Here is a 27,524-nt window from a genome sequence, read left to right as displayed (position 1 = left end):
CAATTTTGCAGCTAGCATCAAATATACACTTCTATTGAATGGTTAAATTAGAATGAAGAGATAAAATGAGAGCGACCAGTGCCCACGTACCCTAAAGAACAGATAGCACCCCGTCGCTAGGGTCCCATCAAAAGAAGTGACTACTCACCTCAACCATTCATTGCTTTAGCAGTTAACACTCTTGATCTTCTGAGAGAGAGATTAAGCATGTTTTTGTTTAAAGATGAATAGCAATATCAACTGTAATTTAGAGATTCCAAATGGTCACATTTCTTTGAGGCATAAAGATATGAATGCAAAACTGCTTCCTGCATAATTTACATGGTAGATTTCTATATTATGTTATCAAATATCTGTTACAGATTGCACTTGAACTCGAGCATAGAATCTTGCAGTAACAAGTTAGCCTATTCTTTACAGGATATCTTACAAAAACCATGGCATGAAAGAATGTGCGACTGCCAGACATGAAAAATACAGTAACCGTGCAGCATAAACTATGGATATGTTGATCTGCAGTAGCTGTAGCATATGTGGTAGTGGCATAGTGAGATTGCTGGCTCTTAATCTTAAATTACAAAGCTGAAGCATGTTCCGCAGTAGGTGGATCATGGTGCTAACAAGAACGTAATTCTTTGGGTGATCTATCGGTTTCTTACTGTTTATGCAGTTCCTGTTATCAATGCTTCTTGTTGATCCAACTGTTTTACCTTCAGAATTCCAAAAAGAACTTGCATACCACAAAATGCACACAATGTATATGCAGCCATAGCAGGAAGCTAACAAAAAGAAAAGAGTACCAGAATTAGCAAAAGGTAGCCATGCATTAGACCTTCAACAAAGAATAATTCCATAAAACTTCAATTTTCATTACCCTGATGGCATTAAGATGTAAGATTGTTGCAAGGTTTATAAGGCTTCCTGCAACTACGGCCTGAGAACGTTTCAAGTAAAAGCTTCTATCAGTAAAGGGAATCCGATCTTGTAAACTAAATTCATAACAGATACATAGGTGAAAATAGCACAAGAAATTAATAAAATCTACACCTAAATCTATGTAAAGACAAGAACTACCATTGAAAAATCAGATATTGACCATCGAATTGTGACTAAGAACTAAATCAATGAAGGAATCTAGAGCAAGAATACCCTAATATACATAGAAAAAGGACAGTTCTCCATCTCATAAAATGGGGTATTTTATTGAAGTTCAGTTAAATCTGGCAATCTTTCATCTACTTGTTCCAATAGCTCCACTGGTCGATTTATCAAGCTTGGAAACCAGATTGAAGCCTAGCATGTGACTGGTTTCAGTTTCCAAATGAGCTGTAAGCAACTTCAGCTTGGCTGTCAGCCCTACCTAAGGTCTTCCCCAAAATTATCAGAAAAAAAAAAGTTTTATCGGTTGGTTTCCTCAGAAGAGTTACATTAATACAATTGCAGAAAGTGTTCACATAAAAAATTGAGTTTTAACATGGAATATACCACTATGACATCTTCAAAAGTATAATAAATTTGTTGGAAATTAAAAGAATGTTATTGTTAATCACTTTTTTTTAGCCAGTGCCCAATGCTTACTGTAGTAAGAAAAGAACACACTCACATTTCCAACTGTCCTTTGAACAGCTGCAACTCTTTTGAATGCTCTCTCAGACTCCAAAGCTCTCACACGGAGTTTTAGATCACCTTGCTCCTGCAAATAAATTCTCAAGAAATTATTCATTTTTCCTTTTGTTGAAATTCTAATAGGTGCCAATCAAGGACTTCTAAGAATGTCATCAAGCTTGGCACATCAATGGAATCAACATGATACGTTTGCATCCCCTAAAAGAATAACTATAAAGAGGAAAAGATTTGCAAATGAGAATCAGATGAAACAAGAAGCCAATCTATTCCTACATAAGCATTGTCACTATAAAAGACTGAACCACAAAGTATAGAATGCTGTGCCAAATACCAAGCGTTGAATGATTTCAGAAAGCTTTTCAACTCTGTCAGCCTGCCTAAATATGTTATAGAAGGCACGAGATTGTCGTTCCCATCTCTTCTTTAGATCCTGAAATGTCAATATATGGTTATTTTTTGAATTAAACTGATAGAATCATCAAATAAATCTAAAGATCCATTAAGAAAATTTAATGTTTCTTGCCTTCATAACAACTTCAAAACCAGCCTCACGAAACCTAAGGAGCTCCATAGCATAACTAGTTGATACAACAATAATGGAATGAGGTCAGATTATTATATTATTATCATACAACTAACACAGAGAACTTCCTCAACCTCAAAATTGTAAGAGCTAAAAAACAATTATACACCATACTCACGGTTTTGCAATCTCGGTGATGTCAAATCGAGGATCAAGACCTTTCCCTATTCCATCCAGTACTACAACACAAGTGAACACTTTAGGTTCTATGGGCATACAAACCCAGCAGTAAGTATAGAAAAGAAATCTAGAAGGTTTAATATCGGCACCTGAAAATGCTCTAACAACAAATGTGAAAGTAGCCGGAAAACGAAAAGGTTGATCAGCAGCAATTGCCAATAGATCCTCTCCTATAAACACAACACAACAAAGCTTTACTTGTTTCCACCTTAAGACTTGGATGTGAAAGCTTGATGGCGGCACCTATTCTAGACCCTTATGTTTTAATCTCATTTAGTCAGATTGGATCCACTTAGTAAGATGAGACGAAAAGCTGAAGGGAAAAAAATCTTGCTATACCAATAGCAGCAAGACGCTGTTTCTTCTTTTGTATTATTTCTTCCTTGGACAAGGGCTTTTTAAATCCCGTGTCAGCCATGTCCATCTCCCTCTCTTTCCTTTGAGCTGCAAGGCGTTCTTCAAAACTGTACATGTATTCTTGGTTAAACACAAATGGGGAGGAAAAACAGAGCAAAATAAACCATGTGTTTAGACCTTCATCACCTATTAAGGAAAAACAGTGATGTCCTTCGAACGGCCGTCATATCACCAGTTGGCACAAGAACGCCCATCTGGATCATGGCTTGAAGCACCTGAAAAGATTTCCAGAAGAAGCTAAAATATGCCATGAAATTTTAAATAAAAAACTGCTGCTTGAGGTTTTAACAAGTTTAGAAGTCATCATAAATAGCAGCGCCTAACATACAGTCTATGTCACAAGGACATGCCATTTTGGCTGTTACTGGTGACATGAGCAGACACATGAGGACACGCTGATTCTAACACAGATTTATATTGCCATTATTTTAATATTTTTAATAATTTATCACTTTTCAAGAATATCTCAATACATTTTGAAATGTTAAAATATCAAACAATAGCTTTTATTGATTAAAAAAAATCTGTCCTTGTGCAAGTTGCAAAGTGCATCCCATTTCCTTGTGCTCACAAATCTTTGTGACATGGCATTCAGTAGATAGTTTCCCTTTTTTCCTTTCTTGAGATCTGAAATAGTTGTCTTACGAGCCATTTTTTACAACTGGTGTAACACCCCCAAAATCCCGGGCTTGTAATTTTGAGGAAACTTTTGAAAGCCTTGTAATCATTCCTTTATCAGAGTTTTAAAATAGCAGTTCAACGAAAAATGGTGTTTAAAATAACAAGTCAACGAACCTTGGGCGCATTACGGGTGAACATTTTTCCATTATACAACGGATTTATAACTCCGTACATTCATTGAAACCAAATAGATTCAAATGAAGTTTTTAAAGTTTATACAAAAAGGGAAATTTCAAAGAAACCCTTATACCGAATTACAAAAATGTCCTCAGGAGCGAAACGTCAAGGAAAGATTCTCATCTTGATATCATCACATCATCGTTCCATCGCTTGTTGTTTCAACCTAATCATTACCTGTACTCATGAAACATGTCTGATTGATAAAAATCTGGTAGGTGCATAGATATCAAAATTAAGAACAAAACTAACATATATGTTGCCCCTTTCGTGATGTGTTGTTCGAAATAGGCAAAATGAGCATGCTAATCTTGTTTCTGTATCGTTCCAATTTTATCAGATGTCTCCAAAGAGTGAGAAAAATGAGCATACTAACAACATTAAAAAAAAACTAACATATATGTTATTCCTTTCGCAATGTGTAAGTCAAAATAAGTAAAATGAATATGATAACTTTGTTTTGATATTAGTTGTCCTAAGGGTACGCACAGGAGAAACGTAGAAACAACTAAGACTGTCCGGAAGTTTGTTAGGATATGTATTTTGATACCTCGGACAACTAGCTGAGTCTGTTTCAAAGGGGAAGGCCAATGATCAAGAGAGAATTCTCCAGTGGTATTTGTGGCAAGGGATGCATCCAACTTCTGCAGAAGTCCATGGGATCTACCACCTAAGATAATGTTTGGTAGCCCAATCCCCTAACTCCGATGACTGGGGACACCAAGTCATTTGCTCAAGGAGTTTAGTTGTTAACAACCTGTCGATCAGAGTTTTTGTACCATCCCATCCTCTTCCTTGACGAAACCAAGAGACGAATGAGTATGTCAGGTTCTATTTTAATTGACGACCCATTCTACATGCTCTGGTCTTTCAAACCAAATTGAGCATCTTACTTGTGAAGGCGATCACCATTTATGTGATTTTCTTTTCATTATTGTGCATTTACATGTTACAAGGTTACCATAAACCTCTCATCCAATCATCGTAGTACTAACATGCTGTGCATGTTACGATGAGAGGGGTGTCGATTTCTAAAAAAGAAACCCCAACATTATTTAGAATTCTCAATGTTTTGTTTATCATCATTTATGTGATTTCCTTTTTATCATTGTGCATTTACATGCTACGAGGTTACCATAAACCTCTCATCCAATCATCGTAATACTAACAGGTCATGCATGTTCTGATAGTACCGCTGCGATGAAAGGGGTATCAGTTTCTCAGAAAGAAACCCCAACACTATTTAGAAATCTCAAGGTCCTGTGTTTTAGGTCAGGAGTATCTGAGTCATTCGGACATCACAACAAAAGACCATACGTAAAGTCCACCTTAAAAAAAAATCGCGTCGAACACGTGCCAGACACGTGTCATTGTCGGTCCGATTAAGTTGGACCCGGATCCGAGCCCGATTCAGACCCGACTTCTCGAAAGATCGAGAAGCCTGTGTCTTTAAAAGATGCAGGACTTCGGGCGAAGGGCAAAAGCTCTCTCCCCTTTCTCTCTCCTTATCGCCTCCCAGCGCCTCTCACCCTTCGAGCGAATGCCGACGATCGAAGCCGCCGACCACCTCCTTCGAGCACCTCTACCTTCTCCCTCTTCTCTGCTGCAACCGATGACCTCCGGCGACCGCGCCGACAACCACCCGTCTCCTCCTTTCGTGCTACCGTCGGCCCCCTCTAATCGCCACCCTCTTTTTCCTCTGCATTTTCCGATGACGCCGGAGCCATCACCGTTGTCCTCCTCCTCAAGTAACCCCCCTCTCTCTTCTCGTTTTGTCGGCAGAGGGCTCCACCCCCTGTAGCTTGTTTTCGTCGACAGGGGGCTCTGCCCCCTGTCGCTCGTTTGGTCAGCATGGGGCTCCACCCCCTTGTCCCTCTTTCTTTTCGGCAGGGGGCTCCACCCTCCCTGTCCCTCTCGTTGTCCTCCTCCTCAGGTACCCCCCCCCCCCTCTCTTCTCGTTTTGTCGGCAGGGGGCTCCGCCCCTGTCGCTTGTTTTCGTTGACAGGGCCTATCTTGGTTTTTGTCTGGCCGGCAAGGGGACTTCGCCCCCTACCATTGTTTCTTTTTCGGTAGGGGGTTGGACCCCTGCCCTTGTTTCCTTCGGTCGGCAGGAGGCTCCACCCCCCCTTACCGCTTTCTCTTCTCGTCAGGCAGGGAGGGTGAAGCCCCCCTGCCTATGTTCTTCTCCAGCCAGCAGGGGGCTCCGCCCCCTGTCATGGTTTCTTTCGTCAGGCAGGGCGAGGTAGAGCCCCCTGCCTGTCTCCTTTTTCCTTGGCCGGCAGGGGGCTTCTCCCCCTGTCGTTGTTTTCTTTTGACCGGCAGAGGGCGGGTTCCACTCACCCCCCCTTGCCTATCTCTATCTTTGGTGGGCACTGTGGGAAGGGCTGGGACCCTCCCGATCGCCCTATCCTTGCAAGGGAGGGCCGAGCCCTCCCTGTTTTCTGCCCAAGGTGGAAGGGGGATCGGGCCCCCCCTTCCCCTTCATTCTTTGCTATGTTTGGTTTTGCCAGGCAGATAGGGGTCGGCCCCTGTCTCTGCTTTCCTTGAGGGTCGAGGCAGAGCCCCCGACTCAATGCCCTTCTGCTGGGATTGGGTGGGCAGCTGAGCCTTAGCCCTTTTTCTATCATTTGGGCAGGCAGAGAGCAGGGCTCTCTGCCTCCGCTTCTTTTCGCGGCCTCCTGCCAGCAAAGCCCTGACAGGGGGAGCCTTTGTTGTTCTAGTAGGTAGGGAACGTCCGGCTCCCTGCCCTGCTGCCTATGCTGATTTTTTTCTGCAGGGAGCTGGACTCCCTACCTACCCTTGCTTTGGGGTCCAGTACCACTGCAAGTCTTACCGGACCCGTCCTCTGTTTTGATCTGACATACTAATATCTTTGCGCTTTCAGGTTGCATGACAAAACCCTCTCGCGCCCCGTGGCCCGAGCACATTCATACCTACGCTCGCAAGCATACGGGAATCCGCAACCCCTCAAGGTAGGGGAAAGTTGCATAAAAAGGACCATGAATGAACAAAACTAAAAAAAAGAAAAATAACTAAAGTAAAGGACAATTATATATATATATATATATATATATATATATATATATATATATATGTCATTTAATTCAAGGACGCGGTTTCGCGATCCTTGTCCTCTTTATTTTTTTGTATTTTTCTTTATGTTGCCGCCACGCTTTATGTGCCCAGGCTTTTAATTTCTGCCTTTTCATTTGATGTCTGTTAACTCAAGGACGCGATTTCACGGTCCTTGTCATCTTTACTTTCCTGTACTTTCCTATCTGTTCGCCCTGCGCTTTATACGTCATGGCTATTTGCTTTCTTGTACTTTCCTTTCTGTTCTCCCCACGCTTTATGTGCCATGGCTATTTGCTTTCCTCTACTTTCATTTTTGTTTGCCCCGCGCTTTATGCGCCATGGTTATTTGCTTGCTTATGCTTTTCTTTCTGTTCGCCCTGCGCTTTATGCGCCATGGCTATTTGCTTTCATGTACTTTCCTTTCTGTTTGCCCTACGCTTTATGCGCCATGGCTTTGTTTCTGTTTTAGTTGCCTACATTTATGCGCATGCACTTAATTATTGTTGTACATATTTCGTTCGTTGGATATTGCCTTTTCAATCGTTATGTTGGCAACTTTTGGACTTTGGAGATTCTGCTTCGTATGACTTCTTGCAAGATCAAACCTCGCAAGAGGCAAGCGCCTGCATACCATGGTTCGTGCCTTTTCAGGCAGTGCGAGATTGGGTACTAACGCTTAGGTCTCGAGAAAACGAACCTTAGACCCTTGCCTATCATCGTAATTACGTCCTTTGGTAGTGACGTTATATTACGATGTGTAGCATGAGAGGTTGTTAAACCTTATAATGTGCAATATGGTACAATTATCGAAACTCTCAGAAATGGTAACTAAGCACCTTCACAGGCAAGATGCTCGAATGGGTCTAATGGACCAAAGCATGTAGAATGGGGCGGCTGTTAAAGAAACCCCCGTCGCACTCGTTCGAGATGGTTCATCAAGAGAGTGGATGGATAGTATAACTCCGATGGACAGGCCATTCATGGCTTTTACGGACAAATGACTCAGTTTCCCCAGTCATCGGAGTTAGGGGATAGGGGCTACCATAATTATCCTAGGTGGTAGTCGCCTGACACTTCTGCAGAAGTTGGATGCATCCATAGACCTCTTATGCCTTTGGGGACTTACTCTCTTAGTCACTGACCGTACCCTTAGGAGCGGAATCAGTCAGTCATTTGGTGTAGCATAAAATACATGACATAACAGACCCCTAAATCGATCTCAGCTGTTTCTACATTTCGTGCATTGTGCGTACCCACAATGGTCAGTTAATAATCAGAACAGAAATATGATTGGCTCAGATCACTGTTAGACTTGCACTTTGGTAAAGTTACGATAGCTATTTGTTTTTTAGCTTGGTTACCTGCTTTGTTTTACTACTTGTGATATTTAATAACATGCAGGGTTGGCTCTGTAGGAACTGTATGATTAGTTCACTTATAGCTACTTATAATTAATTATATTATAATTGTTTGTGGCTAGTATTTGCTCTCTGCCTGTGGAATCAATTTCATTATTGATTCATGTGATTCACAATTATGAGCATGCTTTATAGTTTATTCTGTTCTTTTGCGCACCTACCAATTTTTTGCGAAACTGACCCATTTTATGGGTGCAGGTGACGAGTAGGCTCTCTTCACAGTCGGTGGTGCGGTGCGACATGATCAAGGCCTCACTCTTCTTGTTGGCGTTCTGGCTGTTCATTTTGGGTTTTGTACTTTTTGCTTTCAGGGGAGGAAGACCCCAAATCTTGTATAAAGATAAACTGTTTATCAGAAAAATCTACCCTTTGGTTCACTACTTATTTTGGCTAGAAATGGTTCTGTTAGGATTTTGTGCTAACGTGCTCAGAAGAATCGACTTGTTCCTTTTTAAAAGAAAATCTACTATTGCTAAAAGTTTTCGCTTGCAAACTTTGAATTTCGAAAGGATCTTACTTAATATACTCTTATTTCAAGTTGAACTTTTGGGGCATTACACCATACATACCTCTTAAGGCTATGCAGGGTTGAAGGAAAGACATGGTTGCGAATAAGCAACTATCAAATATTCATTTTCGCTTTTTAAAACAACGAATATTACAAATATTGGAATCTTGTATGAAATTCCTTTTTCCTTTAAAGACTTGACGAGCATGCTTAATTCTGCGTCTGTAAATGCAAGCGTAATGCAAGGTAGGCAAAAGTATGCAAAACTGTGTACCTTACAAAGTCACATATATGTATATATGATATATATATATATATCAAAGCATAAGCCTGTGCACATTTCAGCGCGACGACAATGTAAATGATATAAAGTCAGACTCGATGTATGAAACCACATATCAAGCTAATTAAACTGCATAAGTGATACACTATGTACGAAACCGTACATCGACTAAATAAATTGCGTAAGCAGTGCACGATATACGAAACGGTACATTGGCTAAGTAAATTGCATAAGCAATAGCCTGTGCATATTTCAACGCGATGACAAAGTAAATGACATAAAGCTAGACTCGATGTGCAAAACCACACATCGAGCTAAATAAACTACGTAAGCTATGCACAATGTACGAAACCATAATTGGCTAAATAAATTACGTAAGCAGTGCATGATGTACAAAACTGTACATCGGCCAAATAAATTGCGTGAGTAGTAGCTTATACACGTAACAGCGTGGCGGCAAAGTAAATGACATGAATTTAAATGGACAAGAATACGCAAAACTACGTCTTTGAGTTAAAAGCATATATATATATATATATATATATATATATATATATGCTAGAAGTGTTCTGCCATTTGTCCTTGTATGCAACTTTTTCCTACTTCGAAGATTGTCGGATTTGCTGACGATTCTGAGCGTAAGACCACAGCCGAGCCAGACTCGGTTGGACCCCAACCGAGTCGGGCTCGGTTCCAGATGTCTGTAGAAAAACAGAAAAAGAAAAGGGAGGGGGTGGGCTCGGCAGTCAGGCCGAGCCTGGCCTCCTTACCTAGAGGGGACCGAGCCTAGGCTCGGTCCTCCAGTATAGCAAACCGGGCTGGGCTCGGTTCAAACCGAGCCCAACTCGGTATGTCCCTTCAACTGGGCGAACCGGGCTGGGCTTGGTTCAGACCAAGCCCAGCTCGATAGGTCCCTTTAGCTGCAACTGAAGGGGCTCGAGGGAAGTAGAGGAAGCAGGAGGGCCGCCCCTCCTGCCTGCGCAAACAGAGAGAGAAAGGAAGAGGCAGAGGGGTCGACACCCTCCTGCTGGCGCGTTCCTAAAAAAAAGGAAGGCAGAAGGGTAGATGCCCTCCTGTCGGTGCCACTCCGGGAAAGGGGGAAAGCAGGAGGGTTGGCACCCTCCTGTCGGCGCTGCTCAAGAAAACAGGGAGAGACAGGACAGTCGACGCCCGCTTGCCGGCGCCGCTGAGGGAGAAGAGGGAGGCAGGAGGGTCGGCGCCCTCCTATCGACGCCACTCAGGGAGAAGAGGGAGGTAGGAGAGGGTACCTGGGAGAGAGGGGGACGAAGGGGGGGTCCCGACGGAGGGGGTCTTAAATAGAAAAAGTCAGGGTGGGGGTTGGACCCGGATTCGGGTTGGATCCGGTCGGATCCAAGCTGGATCCAAAACCTTTTTTTTTAATTCTCGAGTGTTACAACATGAGTTCTGGAATTACTAAATTTGGCCAAGAAAAAAATGTGGTTCAAACTTCAAAGTTTTTCATGAAGAAACAAAAAGCAGAAGTATGTGGTCCTTTTAACATTCTACTCATGGATGCTTCTAAGTTATTTCCAATCAAAATGTATTACGGTCCAATAGTTCAGCGAGTAAATGATCAAGTACTGGAAATCCCAGATAAGCTCAAATATATAGCAGTAGAAAATTAAACTTTCTTGCTTATATTCCACCATAAAACCAGAAAGCTTTCAAAGTTGACCCAGGATTGTTTTGGTTTGCTTTCTAACTTCTAAGAAACTTAAAACAGACATAAAAAATACTTTTATTTACAATGTGACTTAGATTCTCCCCATTGGGTTAGACATGGAATTGGGGAAGTAGCACTCATTAAATTGGTGCAACATGCTATGGGTATAAATACAAACAGGTAATCCCTTATTTGAAAGGAAAAATATATATCTAATCTAACTTAATCTATCATAGCATTTACATACTCTTATCCTAAGTTCAAGGGGGGAAAGAAAGAGTTGAATTATTCCTTCTCTCTCATGCATTTTTCTTTTGTATGTTTTTGTTCCTTTATTTACTGCAGTTAGAAGCCTTCCCTTTAAGAACATGAAAAATATTAACCTGATATGTAGGATTCAGCAGGCCTAATTATACTGCTTGCTAAGAAAGTCAGTTTTAGTTTCTTTCTAAAGTTTTAAAGATTTGATTTGGACCAAACACCAGGAGGGACAGTTTCGGCATGTGTGTTTGAGGGAAACACAGCATAATATACATATATTCCCTAAGAAACAACAAAAAAGACTTTCCTTATGCAATACACAATAGAAAGAAAAAAACAACAATAAAAACAAAGGAACCAGTACCCACTGAGTACATTATATACTAAGATGAAGCACAGTTAGTCTTGAATGATGCCAAAACTGTCAAATTGTAATACCAAATCATTGTAATGCTCATATATATTTTATATATATAAAGAGAGATACATATACATATATATATATATATATATATACTGCATATATATGTACATGTATCTATCTAATTATATATATACAAATATACATCAGCCGTAGGGGTATTTTAGTCTTTTTCTCTTTTTACACATTCATCTTTTTTAATATGTTTGTATATTTTTATTTTTATTTTATTTCTTTTTCTTTTCTTTTAAATATTGTATTTTGTGTACCTTGGGGGGCCCACATATAGTCGTTGGGCCCCTCCAACGGTCACAAATCTCCAACGACTACATGTGGAGCCCCTCCAAGGCCCCACAAAATGTCTTTTTGATGCTCTATAAATAGAGCCCTCCTCTTTGCATTTGGTTATGGCTTTGGGACAAAGCCCAAGCATTATTTAATAAAGTTTTTCATTCATTTTTATGCCTTAGAGAATTTGTGAGATATTGTGGGTTGTGCCTTTGTGCACAAGTGTTTTAAGAGTTCTTATTGTGCATTTGTGCACACTTTTTCATCAAGAACTTTGTGTCTTGATTGTAGCGTCTTTTTTAAAACACTTTTACATGGTATCAGAACAAGGTTGAAGAAAGAAGATCGTGTGGTTCCTCACATTTTTCAGGTGCCTCAAAAAATGTGCCCTCAATTTTTTGGTGATTAACGTGGATTATTTTCTTCATCCAATATTTTAGAAGCCTCTTTTACCAAGAAAGATCGAAAATTCTTTTATGGTACGTATCTCTTTCTTTCATTTCTCCTCTCTAATGGGTGAAAAGGACTCCCATTTCTCTCTTGGTTTTAAACTTAATGGCTCCAATTATCATGTTTGGGCCGGAAACATGGAGGCCCATATTAAAGGAAAAGGGCTTTGAGGCTATGTTCAAGGCTCGATTCTGGAACTAGAGCCTAAAATCACGTTGATGAAAAAATGAGAAATAAAGATCCTTAAAGGAGAAGAAAGAGCCAAGGCTCTTGAAAACTATAGTAAGAGACATGAAGAATGGGAGACGAGGAATTTCAAAATCCTATCATGGATCTTCTCATCCGTTGAGACAAGGATTAATGCCAACATCATCAAGTTCAAGAAAGCCTCTCAAGCGTGGGAATACCTTGAAAATATGTACACTTCAAGAGATTTGTCCTACAAGTATTATCTTCAAAAAATGACCTTGACCCTTCAACAAAACGAAATGACTATTAGAGAGTATTTCACGAAATTATCTTCTATTTGGGATGAGCTTGCTATGCTTGAGCCCAAATGGAGTGGACATGCTATTGAACTTAGGCATAAACAATTAGAGGAGGAATACTTTTTTAATTTTTTGAATGGGCTTAAACCCAAATTTAAACAAATTCGATCCTCCCTTCTATCCTCTTTCACTTCCCCCTCTCTTGAAGATGTAATTACAAAACTAAGTGGGGAAGAAACTCGTATGGGTATAAGCAAAAGTAACCTAAGTGTTCTAGCAACACCTTCCAACCATGAAGAAAGTGAAGGTGTTAATTGTAATGAAATAAGCGGAAGAAACCAAGAATGCTAAAGCATTCACTATGTCCCACACGGACAAGTGCAACATGCACAAGAGAGAAAATCCACTAAGGGATATACAAAGGGCCTTATAAAAAGGCTACACACATGAAAAATAATATCACTATTATTGAAGAGGAGCTCTCAAGAGCAATCCCACATACATGGGGTGTTCCCCCTATTTATAAGAAAATGAGACCAAAGGGGCTCCCAATAGAGTCGTTGGGAGCCCCCAACGGTCACATATGTGACCGTTGGGGGCCCCAACGACTCCATTGTGGGGCCCCTTTTCGGTATCCAAAAAATACAAATTTAAAAATAAAAAGAAAAATAAAAAATAGTGAAATAAGAGAAACAAAATAAGTACCCCTATGGGGTACTTTGTGAAATGACCATAATACCCCTATCGGGTATTATGGTATTATTACATATGTTTTAACACCCCCCCTCAAACTTTACGGGGGAATGACCGAAAGTTTGCCAAGGAGGAACAAGAAGCGAGGAGCAGGCAGGGCTTTGGTGAAGAAATCGGCAAGTTGATATTCTGAAGTGACATATGGCAGTGTTACTGTCCCACGAAGATATTCATCACGTACATAATGGCAGTCCATTTCAATATGTTTTGTCCTCTCATGGAAAGTGTGGTTGCTGGCAATGTAGATGGCACTTTTGTTGTCGCAACAAAGCTTCGAAGCCCCGGTAATTTCGACTCCCATATCTTGAAGAAGACTTCGAAGCCACACCAGCTCCATTGTAGTAGTTGCCATAGCCCTGTATTCTGCTTCAGTAGAAGACAATGAGACTTTCTGTTGTTTCTTGCACCTCCAAGCTATTAGCGAATCTCCTAGGAACACACAAAAGCCAGTAGTTGAGATTCGATCATTTGGGTTTCCTCCCCAGTCAGCATCAGTATAAGCTAGTAAATCTAAGGAAGAGAATGAGGATAGGAATAGCCCTTTAGTCAAAGTATTTTTAATATATCGAATGATCTGGAGCACAGCACTCATATGCACAGATGTAGGAGCATGCTGAAATTGGCTTGCAGAGTGCACAGCATGAGCAATATCGGGCCTGGTGATAGTCAGATAGGTGAGGGAGCCTATGAGTTGCCTGTAGGGCGTAGGATCATCCAGCAGAACTCCATCCTCCAGTCGTAGTTTAGCATTGATAACCTCGGGAGTTTCCACCTTTTTATCATCTGAAATCCCAGATTTGGAACATATGTCTGCAGCAAGCTTCATCTGTGACAATATATACCCTCGAGGAGAGTATGCAACTTCTATACCAAGAAAGTACCTGAGAAAACCCAGATCAGACATATCAAAATTATGTTTTAACATATTTTTAACTTTAAGAATACCGCTTTCATCATTGCCAGTGATGATCATATCATCAACATAAAGCAGAAGGATGATGATACTATTACCTGCATGTTTAACAAAAAGAGCAGTGTCAGTATAACAGGAGCGAAATCCCAATTGTAACATGATAGCACTAAATCTATCATACCAAGCCTTAGGGGCTTGTTTAAGACCATATAAGGCTTTTAATAACCGAAGGGTTTGACCTTGGTTAACACTGATTCCCGGCGGAGGGTCCATATATACTTCTTCATTCAACTGACCATTAAGAAAGGCATTTTTAACATCTAATTGGAATATAGGCCATTTCTTAGATGATGCTACCGCAATTAAAGTTCTAACGCTTGTCATGCGAGCCACGGGAGCAAAAGTCTCCTCATAATCGATGCCATATTCTTGTGAGTATCCCTTAGCAACTAATCTAGCTTTATAACGCTCTAGGGAACCATCACTTTTTGTTTTGACTTTGTAGAGCCATCGACATCCTATAGCTTTCTTATTTGGAGGAAGATGAACTATTTCCCAAGTTTTAGCTTTATTTAAAGCATCTAGTTCAACTTTCATTGCTTCAACCCAATGAGGTATACTTTTTGCTTGATTATAATGGGAGGATTCATAGTAAGAATGCAAGGCTATTAGACAAGCTCTATATTTAGGTGAAAGAGTTTCATATGAGACAAACCTATTAGGTGGAATTGATTCTCTAGAAGAACGCCTAAGGGAGGTTTCTTCTAGGGGTTCATTAAGCCGCAAGAATTTTTCTAAAGCACTAATAGGTTGGGCTTCCTCACGCCGAGTGTATACTTGGAGATTGTCACCATTAGTTGGTGATACATCATTATCATGAGAATCATGAGTATTTTCTAAAATTTCCGGATGACTCAAAGAGTCATCATTTGAATCTTCTAAAAGATCATTGATAAACATATAATCAATTTCATTTGATTTTTCCAATATGTCAAATCCATTTTCATCTTCTAAAAAGGTTACATCTTTGGAGACAAATAACTTATTGTTTTTATGATCAAAGCATCTATAGCCTTTTTGATTTTCACCATATCCTAAAAATACACATTCTATTGCTTTAGGTGACAATTTATCTCTTTTATGTAAAAGAACAAAGCATTTACACCCAAAAATCCGAAGACGATTGTAGTCGGGTGTCATATTAAAAAGTTTTTCATAAGGAGAGATATTATTCAATTTTGAAGATGGCATCCTATTGATTAAATAGGTGGAGGTTAACACGGCTTCGGCCCAAAAATTTTTAGGAATATTTTTAGAAATGAGTAAGGATCTAGTGGTTTCCAAAATATGCCTATGTTTTCTTTCCGCTAGACCGTTTTGTTGAGGAGTTCTTGGGCAAGATTTTTGATGACAAATGCCATGTTGTTTTAGATATAATTGAAAATCATTTGATAAGTACTCTCCACCCGAATCGGATTTAAGAATGGATATTTGACTTTGAAATTGATTTTGAATTTTTGCATGGAATTCTTTAAAGAAGTTAAAAACTTCCGATTTAAAGTTAAGAAAATAAATCCATACATATCTAGTATAATCATCAATAAAAGTAACATAATATGAATAACCACCTTTAGATAGAACCGGAGATGGCCCCCAAACATCGGAATGCACCAATTCAAAAGGTCTTGTTGTCACAAAGGATCTAATAGGAAAAGGAGTAGACTTCATTTTGCCAAAAATGCAATCTTTGCAATTGATATCTTTTTCTTTACAAAACTTGTGTCCAAAAGGAAAAAGATACATTTTAGAGTAACTTGGATGTCCAAGCCTTTTATGCCAAGTTTCAATATTTTTGTCTTGGACATAAGTACAAAATGAGGTATGTGGAAGCATTAAATTATCCATAAAATAAAGGTCTCCCTTCCTATGGCCTTGCCCAATCCGCTTCCCGGACTGGAGATCCTGCACAAAGCACCCTTGGGATGAGAAAGATATTTCACATCCATGGTCGGCTATTTGAGAAACGGAAAAGAGGTTAAGATTTAATTTTGGAACTATTCTAACTTTTGGAACAAGAAAATTTTGAACATTTTTAGAATCAAGAGTTCCAACACCATTTATTTTGAGAAAAGTTCCATCGGCCGTAGAGACACAAGACATTTTTGAATTGGTGTGCACATTGGTTAATGCATTTTCATGAGGGGTCATGTGAAAAGAAGCTCCGGAATCTAAAATCCAAGAGTACGTACCGGGAGGTGATGATGAGGCAATGGCGGCACCGGAGGTGGAAGAAGTGACCTTTAAAATTTGTTGAAGAGCCAAGGAGATTTGTCCAAGAGTATCTTTGAGATCCCCGTTCTTGCCGTTATCTTCTTTGGTGGTGGATTCTTCAACGGAAGCCACCTTTGGCTTGAATGCCCCATTTAGCTTTGGGCAAACGAGTTTAATATGTCCCGGCTCATAACAATGGTGACATATAATCATTTTTCTTCCACCACTCCCTTGCTTACCAAAATGAGGTGGTTTGTATATTTTAACATGATTGCCGGGTTTAGATACGGCAAGAACTTCCTCTATGCTTTTACCCATGCTATGCCTAGTCTCTTCTTGAGTAATCTCGGCAATAGCTTCTTCTAAGGGAGGAAACGTGGATCTATGGAGAAGTGAGGATCTCACTTGTTCAAATTCGGGACGAAGCCCAAATAAAAATTGAAACAATCTATCTTGTTCCATTTGTTTTTGTCTTAGAACCACATCCTCCATAGATACCCATTTAGGCTCTAAAAGAGCCAATTCATCCCACAAAGGATTTAGAGCACTATAGTAATCTTGTATACTCATGTCTCCTTGTTTTGTGGTTCTTACTTTTTCTTGCAAGAAATAAGCTCTTGCAAGATCCTTTTGGGTAAACATACCCTTCATAAAAAACCAAGCTTCATTTGCCCGGCGGAATTTTGCAATATTTGCACATACCTTAAGTTCGACATTATTCATAAACCATGCTAGGATTTTTGCATGGTTGCTCTCCCAATCTTCCATTTGATGATTATAATCTTCAATGGCCTTGAGACGAGCATCGCCTTCAAGTGCTTTCTCTTGATCTCCTTCCATCTTTGTGAGCTTAAGTTGGGGTTCCGGAACGGTTCCCATTACATAACCCCAAAGCTTCTTGCCTTTGAGATTATTCTTCATTGCGGATGCCCACATCATGTAATTTTTTCCATTGAGTTTGAATGATAGATCGATCTTGACTTCCATTGCTACACAATGAAGATGTGAGAAAGAAAAGAAGTAGAGAGAGACAAGATTTTACCTTTAGTAGATCTTATGGCTCTGATACCATGTAATGAAATAAGCGGAAGAAACCAAGAATGCTAAAGCATTCACTATGTCCCACACAGACAAGTGCAACATGCACAAGAGAGAAAATCCACTAAGGGATATACAAAGGGCCTTATAAAAAGGCTACACACATGAAAAATAATATCACTATTATTGAAGAGGAGCTCTCAAGAGCAATCCCACATACATGGGGTGTTCCCCCTATTTATAAGAAAAGGAGACCAAAGGGGCTCCCAATAGAGTCGTTGGGAGCCCCCAACGGTCACATATGTGACCGTTGGGGGCCCCAACGACTCCATTGTGGGGCCCCTTTTCGGTATCCAAAAAATACAAATTTAAAAATAAAAAGAAAAATAAAAAATAGTGAAATAAGAGAAACAAAATAAGTACCCCTATGGGGTACTTTGTGAAATGACCATAATACCCCTATCGGGTATTATGGTATTATTACATATGTTTTAACATTAATGTCGTCTCAAGACCGAGAAACAACTTGAGAACCTACAAACCTTCTCACTTCAAGAATCAAAGCCAAGGAGCCAGTGGTCAAGGCGGAAAGAGAGATTATAGCAAGCTTGTGTGCCACTTTTGTAAGGAACCGGGGCACATCAAACCAATTTGTCCAAAATGAAAAAAGTTGCTAGTTATGGCTACCACTTCTCAACCTCAAAAAGAAGAGTGCTCGTCATCTTCAAATGGAGCTCTCTCGTTATAACAAATTGTGGATGCTCTTCAACCTCTTCTCAAGGGGCAATTTCTGGAGCCGCCATGTCAACCTCTTCGTCTCCCGATAAGACCTCTTGGCTCTTAGATTCGAGTGCTTCATTTCATATGTCCCCAAGTATTAGTGTCTTTTCTGAATAATCAAATAATCTCTTTCCATCCTTTGTTTTAACCACAGATGGAACTTCTCTTGAAGTAAAAGGAATTAGAAATTTTGAAAAACAAGGGTTCTTTATCCCAAAAATTAGATTTATACCAAAACTAAACTTAAACTTGCTTTCGGTTTCTCAACTCTTGGATCATGGGTGTGATATAAAATTTTCATCTAATAAATGTTGGATACAGGATCGCCGGTCCGGGAGGTTGATTGGGGAAGTCTCTAGGAAGGGAGATCTATACTATGTCGATTCCCTTTAAATTTCAAAGAACCCTTTTTTGTAATGTTGTCCAACAAAAAGATATTAATGTATGGCATAAGAGACTTGGACATCCAAATGTTGTAAAAAAATCCTATTTACCTTTTGTTAAACACCTATGTAAAAGTTATTTCACTTGTAACAATTGTATTCTTGGAAAAATGAAAAAATTACCTTTTTGTCAAAGATCTATGTTTACAACAAGACCTTTTGAAATTATCCATTCGGATGTATGGGGATCGGCACTAGTTTTATCAAAAGGGGGTTTTGCGTATTATGCAATCTTTGTTGACGACTACACAAGATATTGTTGGATATTTTTTCTTAAGCACAAATATGAAGTTTTTTCGACTTTCAAAACCTATCATATGATGATTAAAAATCAATTTAATGAAAACTTAAAAATCTTTAGAACTGACTCTTGAGGAGAATATCTTTCAAGTGAATTAAAAAATTATCTTGAAAGTCATGGTATTCTTCACCAAAGATTTTGTCCGAAAACTCCTCAACAAAATGGATTAGCCGAAAGAAAACATAGACATATTATAGAGACAACTCGAACCCTTCTTATTTCTCAAAACATCCCGAAAGGTTTTGGGGCCAAAGCTGCTTTAACATCTGTCTACCTTATAAATTGGCTACCATCTAAAAATTTGAACAAAATGTCGCCTTTTGAAATGTTGTATACCAAAGAACCTGACTATAGTCGATTGAAAATTTTCGGTTGCAAATGCTTTGTTCTTACTGACAAGAACAACAAGCTCTCACCAAAAGCCATTACATGTGTTTTCCTTGGATATTCCAAAACCCAAAAAGGGTTTTGATGCTATGATGTTAAGAATGACAAGTTATATGTTTCTAGAAATGTGAATTTTCTGGAAAATGTTAATGGTTTTGAAAGAAGTGAATCTTATAAAGAAAATATGGATTATTCTTTTTTATTTGAGTTGTTAGCTAAAAATGATGATAGTGACGATGAACTCACTCATAATGAGGCTAGTGATAATGAAGATGAGGAAAATATTTCCCTCCATCCATCTACCTACCAACACAGTGATGAAGGAGCATCGAGAGATCCTATAACATATTCTCGTAGAGACAGAAGCAGTTTTAGAAGTACAATCGAAAAATACAGTGAACCTATTGGCTCAACTTCAACAAATGAAGAAAACCTACGAAGAACTGAGAGAAATAGAAAGGTACATTCTAGGTTCATCTCATACGATTCTTTTACACCTAAGCATAGAGCTTGTCTAAGTGCCATTCACACCTATGTAGAACCCAGAAACTTCGAAGATGCCAAAAAGAATGATGAATGGTTAAAAGCGATGGATTGTGAACTTAGAGCCCTCAACAAGGCTAAAACTTGGGAATTCCAAGATCTTCCCAAAGGTAAGAAAACAATAGGGTGTAGATGGGTATTTAAGGTAAAAACTAAGAGCAACAGATCTCTTGAGAGATATAAAGCTCGGCTAGTTGCTAAAGGATATAGTCAAGAATATAGAATTGACTATGAAGAAACATTTGCCCCTGTGGCCCGAATGGTCACTGTCAGATGTCTCATCATTGTTGCTTCAATTAATAAGTGGAACATCTATCAAATGGATGTTAAAACCGTTTTTTTAAATGATGATCTAAATGAAGAAGTATATATGGATGCTTCGCCAGGAATGGAGACTCCCAATGGAAAAGTGCTTCGTCTTCGAAAAGCACTCTATGGTCTAAAGCAAGTTTACAAGGCTTGGTATGATAGATTTAATTCTGTAATGTTAGAAAATAGATTCTCATCCTGTTTCACTGACACTGCTTTGTTTGTTAGAAAAACCAATGCAGGGATAGTAATATTGCTTTTATATATGGATGATATGCTAATAACTGAAAGTGATACTAAAGGAGTTAAAAGCATAAAATCAGTTTTAAATGATAAGTTTGAGATGTCTAACTTGGGATTTCTAACCTATTTTTTGGGAATTGAAGTGGCATACTCTCATAGAAGGTATTTTTTATCTCAAACTATACTTGTCTCTGAGATTCTTGACAGGTCAGGTATTACAAATGATAAAGTTTGTGAGACTCCTGCTATAGTAGGAGCCAAAATGAAAATTGATGATGGCATTCCCTTCACAGATCCCACTCCCTACAGACAGCTTGTGGGATCATTGATGTATCTAAATATTACTAGACCAAATATTTTTCATGCAGTTCATACCGCAAGCAGTTTCAACATGCACCAACATCTGTTCACATGAGCGTCATTTTGCGGATCATCAGATACATAAAGGGTACATTAAATAAGGGAGTATTCTTATCATCTTCCTCTGAATTGAAATTAATTGCTTATACTGACTCTGACTGGAGAGGTGATCCAAATAACCGTCACTCTATCACTGGTTTTTGTGTATTTTTAGGAGACTCGTTGATCTCATGGAGATGTAAGAAACAACAAAAAGTGTCTTTATCCTCTACCGAAGCTGAATATCGAGCCATGACAACTACTACCATGGAAATTGTATGGATTCATCAGCTATTAGAAGACATGGGGATCAATGTAGAAGGGTCCACCAAGCTTTGTTGTAATAACAAGAGTGCAATTTATATTGCTAAAAATCCTGCATTTCATGAGTGAACTAAACACATTGAGATGGACTGTCACCTATGTCACACAGACTCGGTTCCAAGGTCGCCGCACCAGCGTCGACACGCACCGACATGGGTGCGGCTCGGACTCGGTCAACCCGACCCTGGGTGCGGTCAACGCACCCAGGGTTATTTTGGTCCATTTTTTGGAAATATTTTTTTTTTTGATTTTTTTTTTTTTAAATTTTCTGGGCTACAGCTGTAAGGAAAAAAACCCATCACAACTAAAAAACCTGTACACTTTCAAGTTTTAAGTACAAAATGGGCACAACTCAAGTTTTTGTGGTTTTTTCCTGTATGAAGAAAGTGAATTATTACAATGTATGAAGAAAGTGCCCAAAAGTGAATTATTCCTGTATGAAGAAAGTGTACAGAATGCCTTCACAACTCATCACATGTCCCCTAATGGGCACAACTTTGACCGAGTCTTATATATATATATATATATTTTATTTTATTTTTAATATATATATAGCCGAGTCCCCGTGTCCAAAATTTTTGAAATTGCACCGCACCCGTGTCGCACCCGCACCCGCACCCGCACCCATGTGACATAGACTGTCACTATGTTCGAGAAGCATATCTGAAAGGAGTCATAGATCTTCCGTATGTAATTTCAGAATATCATTTGGCAGATTTCTTCACCAAAGCATTGTGTTCTCTGCGGTTCAACTTCCTTCTTGGCAAACTTTCGGTCATCATGCCCTATATTTGAGGGGGAGTGTTAAATTGTAATATCAAATCATTATAATGCTCATATATATTTTTTATATATATAAAGAGAGATACATATACATATATATTTCATATATATGTACATGTATCTATCTAATTATATATATATATATATATATATATACAAATATACATCAGTCGTAAGGGTATTTTAGTCTTTTTCTCTTTTTACGCATATTCATCTTTTTTAATATGTTTGTATATTTTTATTTTATTTCTTTTTCTTTTCTTTTAAATATTGTACTTTGTGTACCTTAGGGGGCCCACATATAGTCGTTGGTAGGGGTGGAAAAATCTGACACGACCCACCAACCCGCTTCTTAGTCGGGTTCGGGTTTGGCTTAAACGGGTTCGTGTCGTAAACGGGTCGACCCGCCTAACCCGTTTATTAAACGGGTCGGGTTCGTGTTAGGGGTATGCCAACCCGTTTAATAAACGAGTTAGGCCTTAAGAGGTTCCTCAGCCTGAATAACACGGTGAACCGCGGGAAGTACGAGGCGTGGAAGGAGGACGATGTGTCGCCTTGCCATTGGCAGGGAGCCACGTGCTCAGGGGGACGTGTGACTGGGATCGACCTCTCCTACTCCACGTCTCGGGGCGAGCTCTACCCGTGCTTCTCCTCGCTCACCGCGCTCGACTCCCTCAACCTCTCCGGCAACACCCTCAGCAGACGGATTCTGGCCGATCTCAACCAGTGCGCCGCCCTCCGCTACCTGAACCTCTCCTACAACATCCTTGAGGGAGAGCTCCACGTCTCCGGGCTGGTGAACCTCAAGATGCTCGACGTCTCGGTGAACCGGCTCAGAGGGGGGATCAAGTCGAGCTTTTCGCCCAACTGTGGCAGCCTCGTCACCGTCGACCTCTCGTCCAACCACTTCTCCGGCGATATACTCGGCTGCTTGAACGGGTGCGTCGAGCATCGGTCCCTCGACCTAAGCATGAACAGGTTCACCGGGCAGCTATGGCAGGGGTTCGACCGTCTCACGAAGTTCTCCCTGGCGGAGAACAATGTTTCCGGCAAGTTATCGCCGGAGATATTCGCCGGCGGGTGCGGGCTAACTATGTTGGATATATCGGAGAACTTGATCGCGGGTACGATCCCGCCGGAGATCGCGAGGTGCCATGGCTTGGAACTTGTGGACCTGTGGGGCAACAAACTCTCCGGCAGGATCCCGACGGAGATCAAAACTCTGGGGGATCTCAAAGTGCTCATACTGGGAAACAACAACTTCCTCCCTGAGATCCAAGGCCGGGAGCAATGCCGACCAGACATTCTCCTTTAATCGGAGGAACCTTGTGGGGCCCGTCGGCTCCGGTGAGTGTCTGGTGATGAAGCGGTGGATTCCGGCGGCGTATCCATCGTTCACCTTCGACTACAGTCTCCTTACTCGGAGGAGTTGCGGGAGGATCTGGGACAGCCTTGTTAAAGGCCAGGCCTTCTTCCCAATCTGCGTGAGGAACGACACCAACGTCGCCAGAAAGATGACCCAACCCGCCAACCCGTTTACCCGACCCGACCCATTTATTAAACGGGTTAACCGTGTTGTGTCGGGTTACCCGTTTAATAAATGGGTCGGGTTCGTGTTTGCCACAACCGACCCGTTTAATAAACGGGTCGGGTTCGTGTTGAGGTATGTTGACCCGCCAACCCGACCCGATTGCCACCATTAGTCGTTGGGCCCCTCCAACGGTCACATTTGTGATCGTTGAAGGGGCTCCAACGACTACATGTGGAGCCCCTCCAAGGCCCACAAAATGTTTTTTTGATGCTCTATAAATAGAGCCCTCGTCTTTGTATTTGGTTATGGCTTTGGGACAAAGCCCAAGCATTATCTAATAAAGTTTTTCATTCCTTTTTATGCCTTAGTGCATTTGTGGGATATTTGAGGTTGTGCCTTTGTGCACAAGTGTTCTAAGAGTTCTTATTGTGCATTTGTGCACACGTTTTTCATCAAGAACTTTGTGTCTTGATTGTAGTGTCTTTTTTAATACACTTTTACAAAAACATGCTGGCAAAGATGTAAATCCTTAAACTTGATTGAATAAATTTTCTTGTTGCACGTAACACTTTGAAATTTAGTGAACTATTAGTTATATGAAATACCCTTATCATAACTAGTTACTACAAATTTCTGTTTGAAACACCATGGTATGTAGGACTTGGTTGTTCATTTTCATCAAGAAGAAAATGAAAGGAGCTACCTTATCTGGATCTTTCTCGTACACTCCATAGAAAACATCAAGCAAACCTTCCCTAATGTTTGGGCTTATGCTGCACACATTGTAAATCATGTATAGAACTGTAGTCAATTCCAAATTCCAGAAGTAGAAAAAGAAACAGAAAAGCTATAGTCAATTCCAAATTCCAAGAAAATTCAACACCGAAACTACAAGCTACCTTCCCATCATTCCAAAATCATAGAAGATGAGTCTTCCACCATTTACATCATCTACAGCAATATTCCCAGGATGCTGAAAACCAAAAGGAAACATTCCGGGATGTCAAAGAGAATGAAACTGTGTGTACACTGGTTGTACATTCATACTCTTGAAAACCAAAAATAACAGCAGTCGCCATGATAACAACAATTTAAGCAAAATTTAGCGAATATGAAAGAGCAAGAATATTAAGTAATGAACAATAAAATAGGAAAAAGTTTAAATCGACATAAGATGCATTGTGGTTACAAAATTGGCTTGTTCTTCTCTCTTTGTTTCATCAAAATGGTTGCTTTCAAGAAATTAAAATGATTAAAAACATTGAAACTTGAGAACCATGCATCATTAAAAGGAAAAATTAATACAAATCCTATAAAGTTCTCTTCCTACATCCTCCTGTCCAATCTCAAACAATTTAACCCTTTCAGGGACTGTTATAATTGTCAAAAAAAAATTCATCCATGAAGAATCTTATAGGTTCCTATTTCAATGTGAAAAACAGGTACACCAACACAACCCTCATGCACAAATTCATCTTAATTAGCAAGAGAATTCTTGCTCTAGGAAAAATAATAAACAGTCTAATTGAAAGAAATTTGCAACTGCAAACATTTACAGTGCTAACATGAAGTATTCCACTCCTTTAAAGTTACAATATACATAATGATCATTCTAAGTTGTGGAAATCCTATTCATGCTTCCGTGCTAAAAGCATTTCACAATTTAGAGTAAACTTTTAGAAACTTTTGCTAATCTATCTCCATCAAGTGTAGAGTAGACTTCTAGGAACATTTGCTTATCTATCTCCATTTCACTGTGTATAGTGAACTTCTAAAAATATTTGTTTATCTTATTTTCAAGTGTGACCAACCTCCCATCTACCTAGAAGAAACTAGCCAAACTTGAAATGCATTTGTGGCATTTATTCTCATAGAGCCACCCATTTATACCAAGAAAACAAGCCATAAAATTTTCTGCAAGACAAATGATAACTGCAGACCGAAAATGAACCTCAAGACTGCATAGAAAACATTATCATGTAGAAAAATCAAGCTAAATAATTATCCATGTCACATTGAATTGATCATATCAAGCGAAAGATGCAGTAAGAAGAACAAGAATACATTTCAGTTGGAGCACACCTAAATGAAGTTAAACTAGTTCCCAACTTTATTTGCATTAACATCAAACAGGCCACTTCAAGATCGTTCCAGCAAAGGAGTTGATTCAACTGCTTCACATTCCTTTAAATATACTCTTGCTAATTTAGTCAAGAATTGAGCTGAACTATGTTTTGAGTCTGGACATAGAAACAAACTGATGGGTTGAGTCATGGTTACAATATGAAGCAGATCTATATAAATGTAAACTAGTTTTCAACTATGCCTTCATTAATGTCAATCATGATACTGCAATCTCACTCCAGAACAGGGCTTCATTCAACTGCTGTGTAGATTTCTCCACATTCAACTAAAATTAAGCAAACCATATTCAGAGTAAATTCTAGTTTGAATCACTCACAGGATCAGCATGAAAAAATCCATGGGAAAGGATCTGTTCTAAGTAAGATTCAACAGCATATCGACCCAACCTGCAGAAGAAGCAATGATACCATCAAGCATTCTATGTTCAATAAAAAGCAATGTCCTGGTTTATATTAAAAAACAATCCCAGTCTATATTTTGTCAAGAGCACAAGTCATTTAAGTTTAGATCCAACTTCAAAAGAATGAAGTAAAAAATAATTCTAACCTTTGTCGATCAACACCCAACTGATCTAAGGCTGCTATCCTATTTATTTTTATCCCAGGAACATATTCCATCGTCAGCACCTACAGAAACCTGGCTTAGCAGGTTAACCAGAAGAAAGCATGTTCACTGTAGGAATTACAAAAGTGGCAATCACAAAGCAATGAACCTGTGGGGTAGTGTAATCCCAAACAATTTTTGGAACTTTTACATAATCCATATTTTTAAAGTTTTCAGCAAATTTTTCTGCATTAGCAGCCTCCTTGGAATAATCAATCTCCTGCATTGACATTTGAATCTCATAAGATGCAGCTCTCAGAAGCCCTAATAAAGCACAAAAGATAAACAAAAAATAGAGAATGATAATGATTTTATTCATATCACAGGAATAGTTTAATAAATTGACCAATGACGTAAACTATGAAATACAAATCTTATATTCTAGAACAGTCAGTATAACCAACAATGCTTGGAAGTTGAGTTCATATTTAATGAGCACTGGTCTCAATCATTTCCAACATATGTCGATCTAATAGACAACATCATTCAACCTATGTCACACGGATACTCCATTTTAGAGAATGATAATGATTTTATTCATATCACAGGAATAGTTTAATAAATTGACCAATGACGTAAACTATGAAATACAAATCTTAAATTCTAGAACAGTCAGTATAACCAACAATGCTTGGAAGTTGAGTTTATATTTAATGAGCACTGGTCTCAATCATTTCCAACATATGTCGATCTAATAGACAACATCATTCAACCTATGTCACACGGATACTCCATTTTAGAGAATGATAATGATTTTATTCATATCACAGGAATAGTTTAATAAATTGACCAATGACATAAACTATGAAATACAAATCTTAAATTCTAGAACAGTCAGTATAACCAACAATGCTTGGAAGTTGAGTTCATATTTAATGAGCACTGGTCTCAATCATTTCCAACATATGTCTATCTAATAGACAACTTCATTCAACCTATGTCACATGGATACTCCATTTTGAGTCGCGTTCCGTGTCCCCTTGTATATTAGTTACATCGAAAATAGCCGTATCCCCGTATCTTCAGCCATATCCATGTGACAGCATTCAACATTACCTAAAATATGCTTCCCAAGAAATGGATTGCCAAGAATGATGGCTCGTAGCAGTAATTTATTTCAGCAAGATTCTCTGTGATGAGAGATAAATGTCCTTTAGTTAGTTGAAAGTGTTATATCAAACTAATAGTAAAATCATACATACTCTTGTAACATAAGAA

General features: G+C 39.3%; 1 protein-coding gene across 1 annotated transcript in view; it reads right to left on the bottom strand.

The window, feature by feature from the left end:
* Positions 1 to 305: 305 nt before the first annotated feature.
* The window catches only part of LOC149815440 (protein ACTIVITY OF BC1 COMPLEX KINASE 8, chloroplastic-like), a 90,081-nt gene continuing 62,862 nt past the window's right edge, over positions 306 to 27,524 (bottom strand). The window contains exons 7-20 of the mRNA XM_089988260.1: positions 26,416 to 26,526; positions 26,250 to 26,329; positions 26,020 to 26,089; positions 24,458 to 24,531; positions 24,262 to 24,331; positions 2,933 to 3,021; positions 2,729 to 2,853; positions 2,479 to 2,559; positions 2,328 to 2,388; positions 2,150 to 2,204; positions 1,958 to 2,056; positions 1,604 to 1,693; positions 875 to 934; positions 306 to 779 (exon numbers count right to left, since the gene is read on the bottom strand). Coding sequence (XP_089844386.1) covers positions 663 to 779; positions 875 to 934; positions 1,604 to 1,693; positions 1,958 to 2,056; positions 2,150 to 2,204; positions 2,328 to 2,388; positions 2,479 to 2,559; positions 2,729 to 2,853; positions 2,933 to 3,021; positions 24,262 to 24,331; positions 24,458 to 24,531; positions 26,020 to 26,089; positions 26,250 to 26,329; positions 26,416 to 26,526 — 1,182 coding nt within the window. The 3' untranslated portion in view covers positions 306 to 662. The remainder of the gene's footprint in view (positions 780 to 874; positions 935 to 1,603; positions 1,694 to 1,957; positions 2,057 to 2,149; positions 2,205 to 2,327; positions 2,389 to 2,478; positions 2,560 to 2,728; positions 2,854 to 2,932; positions 3,022 to 24,261; positions 24,332 to 24,457; positions 24,532 to 26,019; positions 26,090 to 26,249; positions 26,330 to 26,415; positions 26,527 to 27,524) is intronic.

Source organism: Nuphar pumila, chromosome 15 (assembly GCF_984573655.1).
Source record: "Nuphar pumila chromosome 15, dmNupPumi1.hap1.1, whole genome shotgun sequence".
In the NCBI taxonomy this organism is placed as follows: domain Eukaryota; kingdom Viridiplantae; phylum Streptophyta; class Magnoliopsida; order Nymphaeales; family Nymphaeaceae; genus Nuphar; species Nuphar pumila.
The sequence above is the reverse complement of the archived record's forward strand: the minus strand, read 5'-3'. Positions and strand labels throughout refer to the sequence as shown.